Raw genomic sequence first — 13,579 nt, forward strand, 5'->3', positions numbered from 1 at the left:
TGGAAGAGTTTGAGCAGGATAGGTGCTGCTAAATTTTTGGTAGAATTCAGCTGTGAAGCCGTCTGGACCGGGGCTTTTGTTTTCTGGAAGATTTTTGATTACAGTTTCAATTTCTGTGCTTGTGATGGGTCTGTTAAGATTTTCTATTTCTTCCTGGTCGAGTTTTGGAAAGTTGTACTTTTCTAAGAATTTGTCCATTTCTTCCACGTTGTCCATTTTATTGGCATATAATTGTTGATAGTAGTCTCTTATGATCCTTTGTATTTCTGTGTTGTCTGTTGTGATCTCTCCATTTTCGTTTCTAATTTTATTGATTTGATTTTTCTCCCTTCATTTCTTGATGAGTCTGGCTAATGGTTTGTCAATTTTATTTATCCTTTCAAAGAACCAGCTTTTGGTTTTGTTGATTTTTGCTATGGTCTCTTTTGTTTCTTTTGCATTTATTTCTGCTCTAATTTTTAAGATTTCTTTCCTTCTACTAACCCTGGGGTTCTTCATTTCTTCCTTTTCTAGTTGCTTTAGGTGTAGAGTTAGGTTATTTATTTGACTTTTTTCTTGTTTCTTGAGGTGTGCCTGTATTGCTATGAACTTTCCCCTTAGGACTGCTTTTACCGTGTCCCACAGGTTTTGGGTTGTTGTGTTTTCATTTTCATTCGTTTCTATGCAAATTTTGATTTCTTTTTTGATTTCTTCTGTGATTTGTTGGTTATTCAGCAGCGTGTTGTTCAGCCTCCATATGTTGGAATTTTTAATAGTTTTTCTCCTGTAATTGAGATCTAATCTTACTGCATTGTGGTCAGAAAAAATGCTTGGAATGATTTCTATTTTTTTGAATTTACCAAGGCTAGCTTTATGGCCCAGGATGTGATCTATCCTGGAGAAGGTTCCATGTGCTCTTGAGAAAAGATGAAATTCATTGTTTTGGGATGCAGATTGTTTTTTAAATAAGAGTTCAGCAAGACCATAACTGGACAGCTGGAGTCTCTCAGACCCAGCTGATCATGTGCCTTGCCTTATTCCTTGCAAGTATTGTTTTTATTATCTATGAGGCTAATGTATTATATTAGAGTTACTAATATAATAGTGAGCTCAGATTGCAGGCTGAGTTTAGATTAGCTAAATTTAGAGGATTTCTGTTTATTTGGGTAGGTCTGTCCCTCCTATGAGCACTATCCTCTCCCTACACCCCATCGATTTTAGACTGTTTATAAAGCAAAAACCGTATTTCCACCCTTTTACGAATTACTTTCTTCAAATTTCAACATTTAGATGACACCTAAAAGCTCTCTGAGATGAACAGAATTATGTTTCCTTACTTGCGCTACCTTTTTCCTGGCTATCAAAAGAGCTTGTATGCACTTGTTTTGAGCAAACCCATTGCATTCACTCCTAAGGTGTAGCTTTCTATGTATGTTAACTTGCAAATCTCTTTACTAAAATGAAGTTCCAAGATCACTTTATGGGTTTTGTTGAAATAATAGTAACTTGAAAGTAAATAATTTTGACTTCAGTTTATCTATTAATATTTGTGGTCTGCACTGAAGGAAATCACTTGATTTCTGGGACTGATTCTTACCCGTGAAATGACGTTAGACTAGGTCAAAGATTTTAACCCAGGTGATAGAGATGGAGTCCATACATTTGGAGAGTGATTTTTTTTACTAGCCTGTAACTAAAATTTAGGATTTTCTTCATTTGTAAGCAACAACACACAGAGTAACATTTGTGATATTTGTGTTTGTCACCAATGTACTTAGTCACTTAGTCATATCCGATTCTTTTCAATCCCATGGACTGTCCCAGGCTCCTCTGTCCTTGGGATTTTTCATGCAAGTAAACTGGAGTAGGTTAACAGTTCCTTCTCCAGGGGATCTTCCTGACCCAGGGATCAAACCCAGGTCTCCTGTATTGCAGGAAGATTCTTTACCTTCTGAGCCACTGGTGAAGCCCGTCACCAAGAGAATCATCAATATTTTCATAACATTTAAATTCATGAAGAAACCTTATATATCCTTTGATCTTATTATTTCAGAATTATATAGATGATAGACCTGCAGCAAGACCTTGTTATTTAATGAATTAATGAAGAAACACGTTACTGTATCATATCTTAAGGATTACTTGAAGATGTTGATAATTATATTTAATATAAATGAAATTCTTTGTATTTCATTTATTTATGAATTTTATTTTAAGGAAATAATAGGTTTCACCAAACTAAAAGAGGGGACGATTCAAACTGTGTGGGACCTTGCATTATAAGGATGTTTCTTAGAAGGTCTTTTATACAGACCACTCTTTGGTCATGAAGATGATCTAAAATGTGATGGATTTATCTAAAATCGATGAATGCGATGAATTGAAAAATGCAAATAATTTCTTCTTTTCTGACAGAATGCTATCTCCTATCTCAGAATGATATGGCTTTCTCTTTTTATGAAAGCCTAAGAGTCACTTTCAAGGAGTATTATCCAAGTTAGTTGTAAAGCCTTCTATAACTAAAGATTTATTAACTAAAAGTAATATGATTTGAATATGCTGAAGACCTGAATTCAGTATTTTCCTAAGCATTCTGGCTGACATTCAATTGACTGGTAATGTTATGTATGTGCCCCTGGAAACATCTGGAATTTTAGTTTAAAGGAACACATTTTTTCCCCCCAGGGCTACAAAAGTCTTGTCTTGGGTTGGTCACAGTTTTAAATTGCTACTTTCCTAATTGTGTGTATGGAATTACTCTTGGGTGTAGTCTATGTAACATTTTTGTAATGCTGTGTTTTTAACCATTTGTTATTTTACTCCTCTTCCATTTTTTTTTTTTTTTACTGGTGAGCTCTTTATCCACTAGAAATAAGAGCATTTGATTATTGGTAAATCTCAGTGTCTTTTGTCCACTGTAAAAGGTTCTCAAAAATTTTGAGAGGATTACTTAATTACTTATATTTCTTTCTTTTAATTCAATCCATTTTTTCCACTCTGTTCTATTCTATTTTTTATGTTCTATTCTATTTTGTTCTGTTCTAATCTAGTCATAAGTAGCAAGATTTAAATCAATAGTTTAAGACAAGACTAGATGATAAATGTCAGAAACACATTAACTTGGGAAGCAGAAATTTCAAAGAAGATCCAAAAGTCAATTATAAGGTACCTATAACCATCACCCAATTCAAATAATTGAAAAGGTCAGGTTGTTGATGGTTAGAATAGGATTTGTGAGGAAGCGTTCTTTAATGCATTCTCGGCTATTGGGAAAGGTATAGAAATTCTTCCCTCTTCACCTCAAATCAAAGGAAGATAGTTTCAACCTTGGAGAGCTAGAAGTAAAGGGGATATTGGGAATGGAATCTGTATCTTATGTGAGAGATATAAAAGGTTTGAAGGTGACAGATAAGCTGAAGGAGAGGAAGCTATGTAGATTTCAGCCTTTCCTCAACTAATTAATAGGAATAAAGGCCTAAGGAATGTTTAATGTGAACTGAATGTAGCATATCTGTATTTGGAAGCATGATAGGGCCTCAGGAGACAGAATCTGGAGGTGTACTAACACATTTCAAGGGGCTGTGGACATTGTAAAGGAACATGTGTCCATGCCAAGGTTGTGAGAAGTCTCCAGCCATGGTCCTTGGCAAGAGGTCCCTGGAGAGCCCATGAATGTGCTCACAAAGTAGTCAGCTCTATACACCGGCCAGGTCTAGTGAATCCAAAGCCATCCTCCAATGGTAGTCTTAGTCTTCCCTCTCTTGCTCCAGCTCAGGGTTCCAAGGTAGTCAGTTGACAGAGGACAAACAACACTGCTTGTTGCTTGCTTAATAAATCCTGCCTGCTTGAGCTTAAAAGAAGAAAGAAAGATAGAAACATCAATCAAGCTCTCCTCCCCCACCCCCCATCACCACAATTTCTAGGCTCTGCAACAAATCCAAGGTTGGGAAGAAGTTTTATCTGTTTTAAGGTTGATGTATATTGTGTGTGACTAGACCTAAGACACTGGCAATTTAATGTGATCACACGATGTTTTTATTATCTAAGAATGATTGGAAAAGTCCTGATACTACCTAAAAGATTGAACCTGGGACAGAAAATAAGTTTCCCCTGCTAAGTATATTTTAAAGAGAGTAAAGGACAAAATACTTTTGCTTTGTGATAATACTCCATAAGTTCTGTATGTTCACTAATTTTATGAACTCAGTAAAAATCTATTGCAGTTGAGACAATGCAGTCTTACAATATATCTTGGAAAAACAATCTCAGAATCAGTTGGTGCAAAGTTTGTCAACATATTTTCAAATTTTAGATGGAAAGAACATTCTGTCATATGTGACTATGACTATTTTCTGAAATATCAAAGTATTTTGAGTAATTGACTCAAAAACTAACTTCTGCTAATTTTTAACTTTCTCACATAATAATTCTCTTTTATCTGTACATTGTGCTCTATGTTTCTTTTTTTTTTTATAGATTCTCTGCAGCCTCTCTAGAAATGTTGGAACATTTTCCATGCTACTTTTTTTTCAAAGTTTATATAGAAGCTGAGTGATCCTAAGATTATAAATTCCATTAGTTTGTTTTGGCAGATAATGTATCTTAAACATTATATTCTCTTATACTCATTTTTTTAAAATTCATAGCCACTAAGCAATGTGTGATATAAGACAATGAACATTAGAGGGTTTGTTTGAAAGAATATATTTCAATTTAAAATATTTGGGAAAAACATGCATAATTTTTATGTTTGATTTAATAGATGCTTGAACGTATCTCATCTGTTTCATTTCTGTATCCCCAGATTAAATTTCAACTTCATAAACTTGTATAACCACCAGAAGATGACTTGTATACTCTATCAATCCACAGGCTGAAAAGAAAGTATTTGGTATTTTTGAGGAAATGTGCCACAGATCCACTATAAAATCTAGTCTTCAGAGTTTTACTGATTGCTTCAGTTTCCTGACCTAATTAGGTTTTCTCCCCTCAGGTCTATTTTGCTTTTGTTTATTTGCTGTTTGCGTGCTTATTTTTCAGGTGAACCTGATCCCCATAAGAACTCAGATCTAGTAAATGCTGAAGAAAAACATGCTGAAACACATTCATAGGTCTGAAACACCTTAAAGACGTCTTTCATTCTAAGGATGGGAGGTAATTTTATTTTTTAGATGAAAATTTTATTTCTGAATTGGGATGGTTTGGAGAGTATCATTAGAAACAAAGTTATCTTATTTAAATGTCTTTTGGATTCTTTTCTTTTAATTCTCTGTTTTCTGAGGCAAACCCTTAACAGGTAAGCTTTAAATATTTATGTCTAAGTTTACCTTTTCAAAGGATTCTTGACTTACTCAGCAATAAAATTTATATTTACTGAGACCTTTTAGTCCTTTAAAAATAATAAGCTATAGCCTATGAGGAGGTTTAATTCTGTTTTCTTCTACTACTTCATACAAGAAATATGAATGTTTTATACCAGTTTCCTTTTCTACTTCATGTAGGAAATATGAGTGCTTACATTGGGTGATAATAACAAAGCAAGTACATATTATAAAACAACATCAGTATTTGCTAAAATCCATGGACATTGCATCAATGATTATCTTTTTAAAAATTCGGCTTCTAGGGCTCACCTTTGATCTACCAGATTACCAGCTCTGGGAATGATGCTAATGTCTGTTTAAAAAGTGTAAAAATGAGTCTTGCTATTGGCTTGATGGTAGAGGCAAGAAAAAATGCTGCAGGTACCATATCAAGACTTTGAGATGTTATTAGTAGCACCTCAAATGTTGCTTTAAATCGATGAAGTTAAAATGTGATTAGCCATAACTGTTTTGTGTATGCTGCATTTAGACTTACTTATGGCAAAAAAGGCATTTTTTTTTTTAGGAAACAAATTCACAAGAAATCATGAAGATATATAAAAGCTACATATGCATAAAAAACTCTGAATTCAGGTCCCCATGGCTGTCACAAATGAATGAACAGAACTCCCAACCCCGCCTTTTTTTTAATATAATGAAAGTGCCTTAGCATGGTTGCAGCTGTCACCACTACAGTGTTTTACAGACGTTTTCTACTGAGCGTCATAATAAAGAGAATCTTGCATTACAAAAAAAAAGAAAAAAATGTGGCTCGCTTTTAAGATGAAGCATTTCCCAGTATTCCTGAGTCAGTTGTAAGATTCTTTAATTGATACTAATAGTTTCACTAATAGCCACTGTCAGTGTCAGGCACTGTGATGAAATCTTATGCTTAGTCCTTCAACAGTTCCAGAGTTGTGACTGTGCTTAATAGTTTGCATATGAATTCTGGATAGAAATCAAATCACAAACTGCATAGAAATTTTAAAAACCAGCTCCATATTAAATTTTTTTAAGATATTGTCTTGTATTGAAACTCCAATACTTTGGCCACCTGATGCAAAGAGCTGACTCATTTGAAAAGACCTTGATGCTGGGAAAGATTGAGGGCAGGAGGAGAAGGGGATGACAGAGGATGAGATGGTTGGATGGCATCACCGACTCAATGGACATGAATTTGGGTAGGCTCCGGGAGTTGGTGATGGACAGGGAGGCCTGGCATACTGCAGTTCATGGGGTCGCAAAGAGTCGGACATGACTGAGTGACTGAACTGAGCTGAACTGAACTTGTATTAGTTAACGACAATTTCTCTCCATAACCTCCATCCAAACTTTAGACACACACACACACATACACACAAAAGAGATAGGAAGAGAAATTCCAACTGATATAAAAAGAATATCTATCATTTTCTGATAAATCTCTTATTTTTGTGAGGTCAATAAAATCCAACATGAAATTGCCACACAATAATTGATGCCTATATATGACTAAAACATGATCTTCCTTTTCATTTGGATTTTATTGCAAGATAATGAAAACAGCACTAAAATATTCTAAACCCTCAATTTTTCACAAATCTTTTTCTCCTCTTTCAACACACACTCAGAACAGGCCATTTTATGAACTCATATAAGAGACAAACATAAATTTTGAGCTAGTAATTCTAGCCACATAAATACACTCAAAGTTGCTATCACAGATTTTGGCCAGTGCTTCTGTCATTGCTCTTTCTCCACAATTTGGCCTTCTTCAATCAAACCAGAGAAATTTTAAGGCAAAAGTTGGACATTTTCAAATTTTTATCACTTTGAACCCAGTTATTACATAGGTGACTATGCAATATATGTACTTGAGGCACTTTAAAATTTTACTTTCTCGCTTTCTTTTACACAGAGTGCTGTAACTACAAAACTTTCAAGCTTCTAAGTAAAAGGAAAGCAAAAACAAAATTACAGAAAAATATTTTTGCAGCTCTGAGGCTATTTAGATTGTCCTTGTTGTTTTAAATACATGGGAACCAAGTGAGAAGAGGGGCTGCTCGGAAGTTGTAGTCGAAGTCCTAAGACAACATGAAGCATCAGAGCCCTGACTCTGTGACCTGATGAACTCTTCGTTGTAACTCTCAAGCTGGGAAACCACAGCGAATCCTGTTCCCGAAAGCAGTGAACCAGCCTGCATCCACCACTGTTATTGCAAAGCACGAAAGCATCACCCACATGGGGGTCATCACAATGCAAGTCACGCAAGACCTATGACCAAGATGACAAGAACCTCCAGCCCTTGTTGGAGACAGACACTAGAACTGAGAGTGGGGTTTGCCTTCTGGGGTGTTAATCCCATCAGGATGTAACAAAATATATTACAGGTCAAGGGATAAGGGACAGGAAGTGTGTGTCTGTGTGTGTGTGTGTGCGCGCGCACTCAAAAATGTCTGTGAAAATGGAAGCCCACACTCTTCTGCACAGAGAGCATTATTTGATGTGATTTATAATTTTACTACAAACAAACGAACTGCAGCCATTGGAGACTGCTTCCTTGTCATGTTTTGCCTGAGCATGTGCAGAGCCTTGCCTTTGTTCCAAATTGAAGAACTACCTTTATTTGTTATTAGCTGCCAAGAAAGGTCAAGCCCAAGTAGGTGTTGTAATTTTCACCGTACAAACTCTTCAATGATTGTGAGACTAAAGGAATTTGTTTTTGTGAAAGGTAGAAATTAGATGGAAAAGATCAAGAGTAGTCATCAATTAAAGAAGAAAGTGAAGGTGGATATGTCCATCCTAATGAGTTTTCTGTTGCACCTGCTTCTTCCCTGGGTTCCACAATGCTAAGCAATATTTTAGAAATGGATGCAATCAGAAGCTTTTAAGTCTAAGTAGTGGGATTTTATAACTCACAACTTAGATATCTTTTCATGTGTAAGCCATATTCTATATGCATATTAGGTATGCATTATTCTAATTTAAGATATATTTGTGCATAGACTGTGTATAAGATGCTTTTAAATGTTCTGTGAATAAGGTCCTTAGCTTTTGTTTCACCTGAAGCATATGTAGAACACAGATAAATAATTGAATTGTATCGTAGATATTATAATGCAATTGATATTTTAAATGCAAGCAGTAAAGATTGATCTATAATGATGTGTTGCAGGGAAAATTTATAGATATGTACAACATGGTGACTTTTTGTCCTTTAACAACGGATTTCTTATTTCTATTTATGGAGAAACTGCAGTTACTGCTTTTAATGTCTTTTTTAAGGTAGCTATTTACAAACTAGAAAATATTCTGCATTTAAAATAGAACCTGACTGTCTGGGAAGTCTAATTACTATTGTTCCTATTTGAGCCAGTTGTCTTTCATTAAAGGTATAGAATCTCTCAACAGAGAAATAAATTGAAACACTGCTTCTGAACTGTCATAGGAAACATGTCCGCTTTGTTCCTATTAATGCTTTAAGATATGTAGACTTTGTAACTAAAACAATAGAAGAGTATAATGAAGTCATTATTTTCTGTATATGGGTTTTAACCTAATTTTCCAGGTTATGTAACTTGTAAAGCACTGTGACAGAACTTCCAGGGATCCGAGAAAACGTGCTCCATCCCTTCAGAAGAGTTGTCACACTGTTGATGCACTTATTCCTTTTAAACTAATATCCCTGTCTCATTTCCTCTTTCCCTCCTTCCATTTCGTGTCTTTACTTCTCTCTTCTGTATCGTCCTTATTCCCTCTTCTCTGGTAGAGGGAGGATCGGAGAAGGCGATGGCACCCCACTCCAGTACTCTTGCCTGGAAAATCTCCTGGATGGAGGAGCCTGGTAGGCTGTAGTCCATGGGGTCGCTAAGAGTCAGACACGACTGAGCAACTTCACTTTCACTTTTCACTTTCACCCATTGGAGCAGGAAACGGCAACCCACTCCAGTGTTCTTGCCTGGAGAATCCCAGGGACAGGGGAGCCTGGTGGGCTGCTGTCTATGGGGTCGCACAGAGTTGGACACGACTGAAGCGACTTAGCAGCAGCAGCAGCAGAGGGAGGATAGTGGTGCCCATCCCTTCTTGCCAACATAGTGCTGAATCCATCCTGAAGGATGGATAAATTTGACTCCTGAGCCTTAAATGTTTGCTTAGCATTGTACCTTCAGCTACCCAACATATATCTAACAATTTCATAGGCCTTTTTATTTAAGCAGTATCTCTTTTATTTAATTTTTAACATGACAAGCTACAATTCTTGTGTTTTTATTCTGCTGTAATTTTCCATATTTCCTATTATATATGATTGTTAAATAAATCTTACTGGAGGGAAAATATTGTGAACCATTTGGTGCCTGATGTAATTCGATTTGGTAGGGCATTATAAAGTTGATGAAATCAGGGAAAACCAGAAGTACATCATCCTAAAAATTGATACGAGTTCTATCAGAAAGTGATTTTTACTCTATGAAAGAAATGTTCATTGAACATGGATTATTGCACCTATTATTTGCATGCTCCTGGCTAGATGCATGTGCATATAGGATTCTGGAAAGCTGAATCATTACTCTAGAAATTTCCTATTTTATAGAGGAGCAAATCTATACACATAAATAACTAAAATGCCACATATAAAGTAATCAGGTACAAATAAAATGCCCCCTCTGGATATTAAAGGAGGTAAACACTGCCCTTATTTTTAGGGCTTCCAAAAATGGATGGCACATGAGTTGACATTTCAATAACAAATAATAAACCAAAGCTCATATTCACAGCCTATTTTCTATATACAAGCTCCAGGTAAGCACTTAACAAATGTTATCTCTAATCCTCAGTCATCCGGTAAAGTGGGTATAAATATGAGTAAGGACATAATGTCTCAGAGGAAGAGCCTTGTCTGAGGCCATGTGGGTCTCCAGACTGGAATTTGTTGTAGGGCTCTCTGGCACCAGAGACCTCTTTTTCTTTCCACTGTATCTATATAGGATGTGGCAGAAGCACAGAGGGAAAGACAGTTCTGTGAAGAAGAAGAATGTGAATAAGGTAACACTAGAGAAAAAAAAAAAAAAGAAGTAAAGAGTGTCAAGGTGAAGACCTGGAGAGTTTTAATTAACTCAGTGAAAAGGAACTGGCTCAGTATGTGTCACTTCTTAGGCTGTGTCTTCATGATGCTAAAGCATTCTCTATGAAAAAATGTAAAAATTCATCTAATCATCAGATACATGAGGCTTAACTTTCTACTTTAAATATGATTCCATGATAAATTTCCACCTAATATCAAAAAGTTTTTGAAGGTCACATTTTAATTTTGAAAATAATTTAATTTTGTTTAATGTGAATATAAAACACATCTTTCCTTTGGAAGATACATTAAGACTTGCATCCTCTGTTTAATTGCTTTCCTTAAATATCACAAAATGTATCCTGCATTTAGCACAAGCTTTAAACAGTAATGAAAATATATACTTCAGAGTAAAAAAACAAACACCTAATGATACCCCACATTACATCCCTGTCCTTTCTTCAGAGGTAATTCCAAATATTTAAGACACAAATTCTATGTATGGACCAACATGCATATTTAAAGCTCTTTGGGGAACTATTTGTCCTTTAGTAGCATTAATAAATTTTCTAGATTATTTCCTTACTAATTGTGATGGTTGGAGAACTCCCTTTGCCTCTCAGGCTGATAGGTTTTTTCTCTCTAATAATTAAAGAGTTAATTATTTAGTTCTTGTGATAGTCTTACTGCTGCATTATATTATCTCTTACATTATCTCTTTTATCCCCTATAACTGCTCTTTGAGGATGTGTTATCCCCATCTTTGGATGAGGAACCACAACAGAAGAAGGTAAATCATTTGTGTAAGCTCACACAGCTAATAAGTTGAGGACCCTGGATTTGAAGTCTGAGTGTGACTTCCTAAACCAGTAGGCAGACTGTCTCTGGCCAATGTGAGAGGATCAGTCCTATCTTTTCCACCCACATTATCCATTACCTTCCTTTTCTAACCTTTACTCCATCCTACTCTTTATTCTCTCCAGGTATTTGTCCCTAAAAGCTACCACTCTGAGAGGGCAGAATTTCTACTGACCAACAGCAGGGGCAAGGATGGTTGGGTGACCAATGAAATCATGTATTACAGCAGAAGAGGTGCCTTTGATTTCTCTGGATGGAGGAATTATTTCCCATGCTTAATATGTGACCTTAAATTCTTCCTTTTCAGATAACCGGTGGTATTCAGTCCAGACCTTTGCTACTGAAAGTGTGGTCCCTACTTGGGAACTTCTTAGAGACGAAGAATCTCAGGGCCCATCCAAAACTTTTAAACTCTACTTGGCCTTTGAAGAAGATACCTGGTTGATTTCTATACATATCATTGTTCTATATGTTAATCAAATATTATGGAGATAATTCTAAATACCTACCAAGCATTTAGATGTGCAGTTTTTCCACCGCACTAGACAAGAGCTCCAGAGTTCACACTTTCAACACTGTTCTACTCCCTCAAAACTAAAGCAAACCAAACCCCTACACACTCCTAAACTGGACACAGTTACGATTTCTTCAGTTGTTGAGAAGCTTGCTATGACATAGTACTTGGGTTGATTGAAAGTTAAGTTATATTGTTTCTATAAGCATTAATGAAAGGACTGATGCTAAAGCTGAAACTCCAGTACTTTGGCCACCTCATGCGAAGAGTTGACTCATTGGAAAAGACTCTGATGCTGGGAGGGATTTGGGGCAGGAGGAGAAGGGAACGACAGAGGAGGAGATGGCTGGATGGCATCACCGACTCAATGGACATGAGTTTGGGTGAACTCCGGGAGTTGGTGATGGACAGGGAGGCCTGGTGTGCTGCGATTCATGGGGTCACAAAAAGCTGGACATGACTGAGCAACTGAACTGAACTGAACTGAAGCATTAATGACCCATTTCCTTTTTTCTATCAAGAGAGCATTGCAGGGTTTAGATTTTTACCTTCTCACATGTGTTCCACATTTGGCTTCTCTACTTCCAGCTCTTTTCACTTTTTCTTTTCTGCACACTGTTATTTGATTTTTTATTTTTTTTTAGTTGTAGCATGTGGGATTTTTTTTTCTCCTGTATTTTATTTATCTTTTTTTTTTTTTTTTTTATTTACAATATTGTATTGGTTTTGCCATACATCAACATGAATCCGCCATGGGTGTACACGTGCTCCCCATCCTGAACCCCCCTCCCGCCTCCCTCCCCATAATTACTCATCCTTTAAAAAGAATACATTTGCATCAGTTCTAATGAAGTGGATGAAACTGGAGCCTATTATACAGAGTGAAGTAAGCCAGAAAGAAAAACACCAATACAGTATACTAATGCACACTGTTGTTGTATTGATTTTTGTATCTTATGTATGTACATATGTGAAGTTGCTCCTTTGTATCCGACTCTTTGCAACCCCATGGACTGTAGCCTACCAGGCTTCTCAGTCCATGGAATTTTTCCAGGGAACAGTACTGGAGTGGGTTACCATTTCCTTCTCCAGCAGATCTTCCCAACCCAGGGATTGAACCTGGGTCTCCCGCTTTAAAGGCAGACGCTTTACTGTCTGAGCCACCAGGGAAGCCCATTATTATATTAAATCTCCTTAATTCATTCTTTGGAACTGCTACTCTTCTTCTCAAAAACAGTTTATCCCTGTTTACACCAGGGGTCAGTAAGCCCTTTCTGTTAAGAATCAGGAAGTAGATATTTTAGGTTTTGCAGGCCACATCCCATAACACTGTTTTTCCTCCCCTATTTCCTCTTCTTCTTCCTCTTTTCTTTCTTCTCTTCCTTGTCTATTTTTACAAGCCTTTAAAAATGTAAAAGGCAAGTATAAAAACAAAGTAAAAACCATTCTTAACTCGGGGGACAGGAGTGGTACATCAAAATAGGCCCCCTGGCCAATTTAGCCTGTGGGCCTCTGACACTTGCTTCTTTTTCAGATGAAGAGTTTTTACCCTAGCAGGAAAGAGTAGCATACTGTTGATGCCAGTGTTGTCATCCCCGAGAGACGTAGCTTCCCCAGGGCCTGCACAACTACCCTGAGGAAGAGGGAAGTGATTATTTCCAGTTCCCCTGTTACCCATTCGCAGCCCAGGGAGCAGTTTAGCAAGGCTGGCTCCACCACTGGTTCTCAACACTTAGAAGGCTTCAGCATCACCTGGAGGGTCTGTTAAACTGCAGATTCCTAAGCCCAACCTCCCAGAGGGCCTGAAGAACTATGGACAGAGGT

The 13,579-nt window shown here is 36.7% G+C and overlaps 1 protein-coding gene across 2 annotated transcripts in view; it reads left to right on the forward strand.

Annotated features, from left to right (window-relative positions):
• The window catches only part of PDE1A (phosphodiesterase 1A, calmodulin-dependent), a 397,000-nt gene extending 388,236 nt beyond the window's left edge, over nucleotides 1-8,764 (forward strand). The window contains exons 15-16 of one of the 2 annotated variants that reach the window (XM_010833841.1): nucleotides 5,020-5,133; nucleotides 5,869-6,424. In XM_010833841.1, the coding sequence (XP_010832143.1) occupies nucleotides 5,020-5,090 (71 nt within the window). In that variant the 3' untranslated portion in view covers nucleotides 5,091-5,133; nucleotides 5,869-6,424. Of the gene's footprint in view, nucleotides 1-5,019; nucleotides 5,134-5,868; nucleotides 6,425-7,239 lie in introns of those variants that run through there. The other variant, XM_010833842.1, reaches the window with a different exon arrangement.
• Nucleotides 8,765-13,579: the final 4,815 nt, after the last annotated feature.

Source organism: Bison bison, unplaced genomic scaffold (genome assembly GCF_000754665.1).
Source record: "Bison bison bison isolate TAMUID 2011002044 unplaced genomic scaffold, Bison_UMD1.0 scf7180017863946, whole genome shotgun sequence".
Taxonomy (NCBI): domain Eukaryota; kingdom Metazoa; phylum Chordata; class Mammalia; order Artiodactyla; family Bovidae; genus Bison; species Bison bison.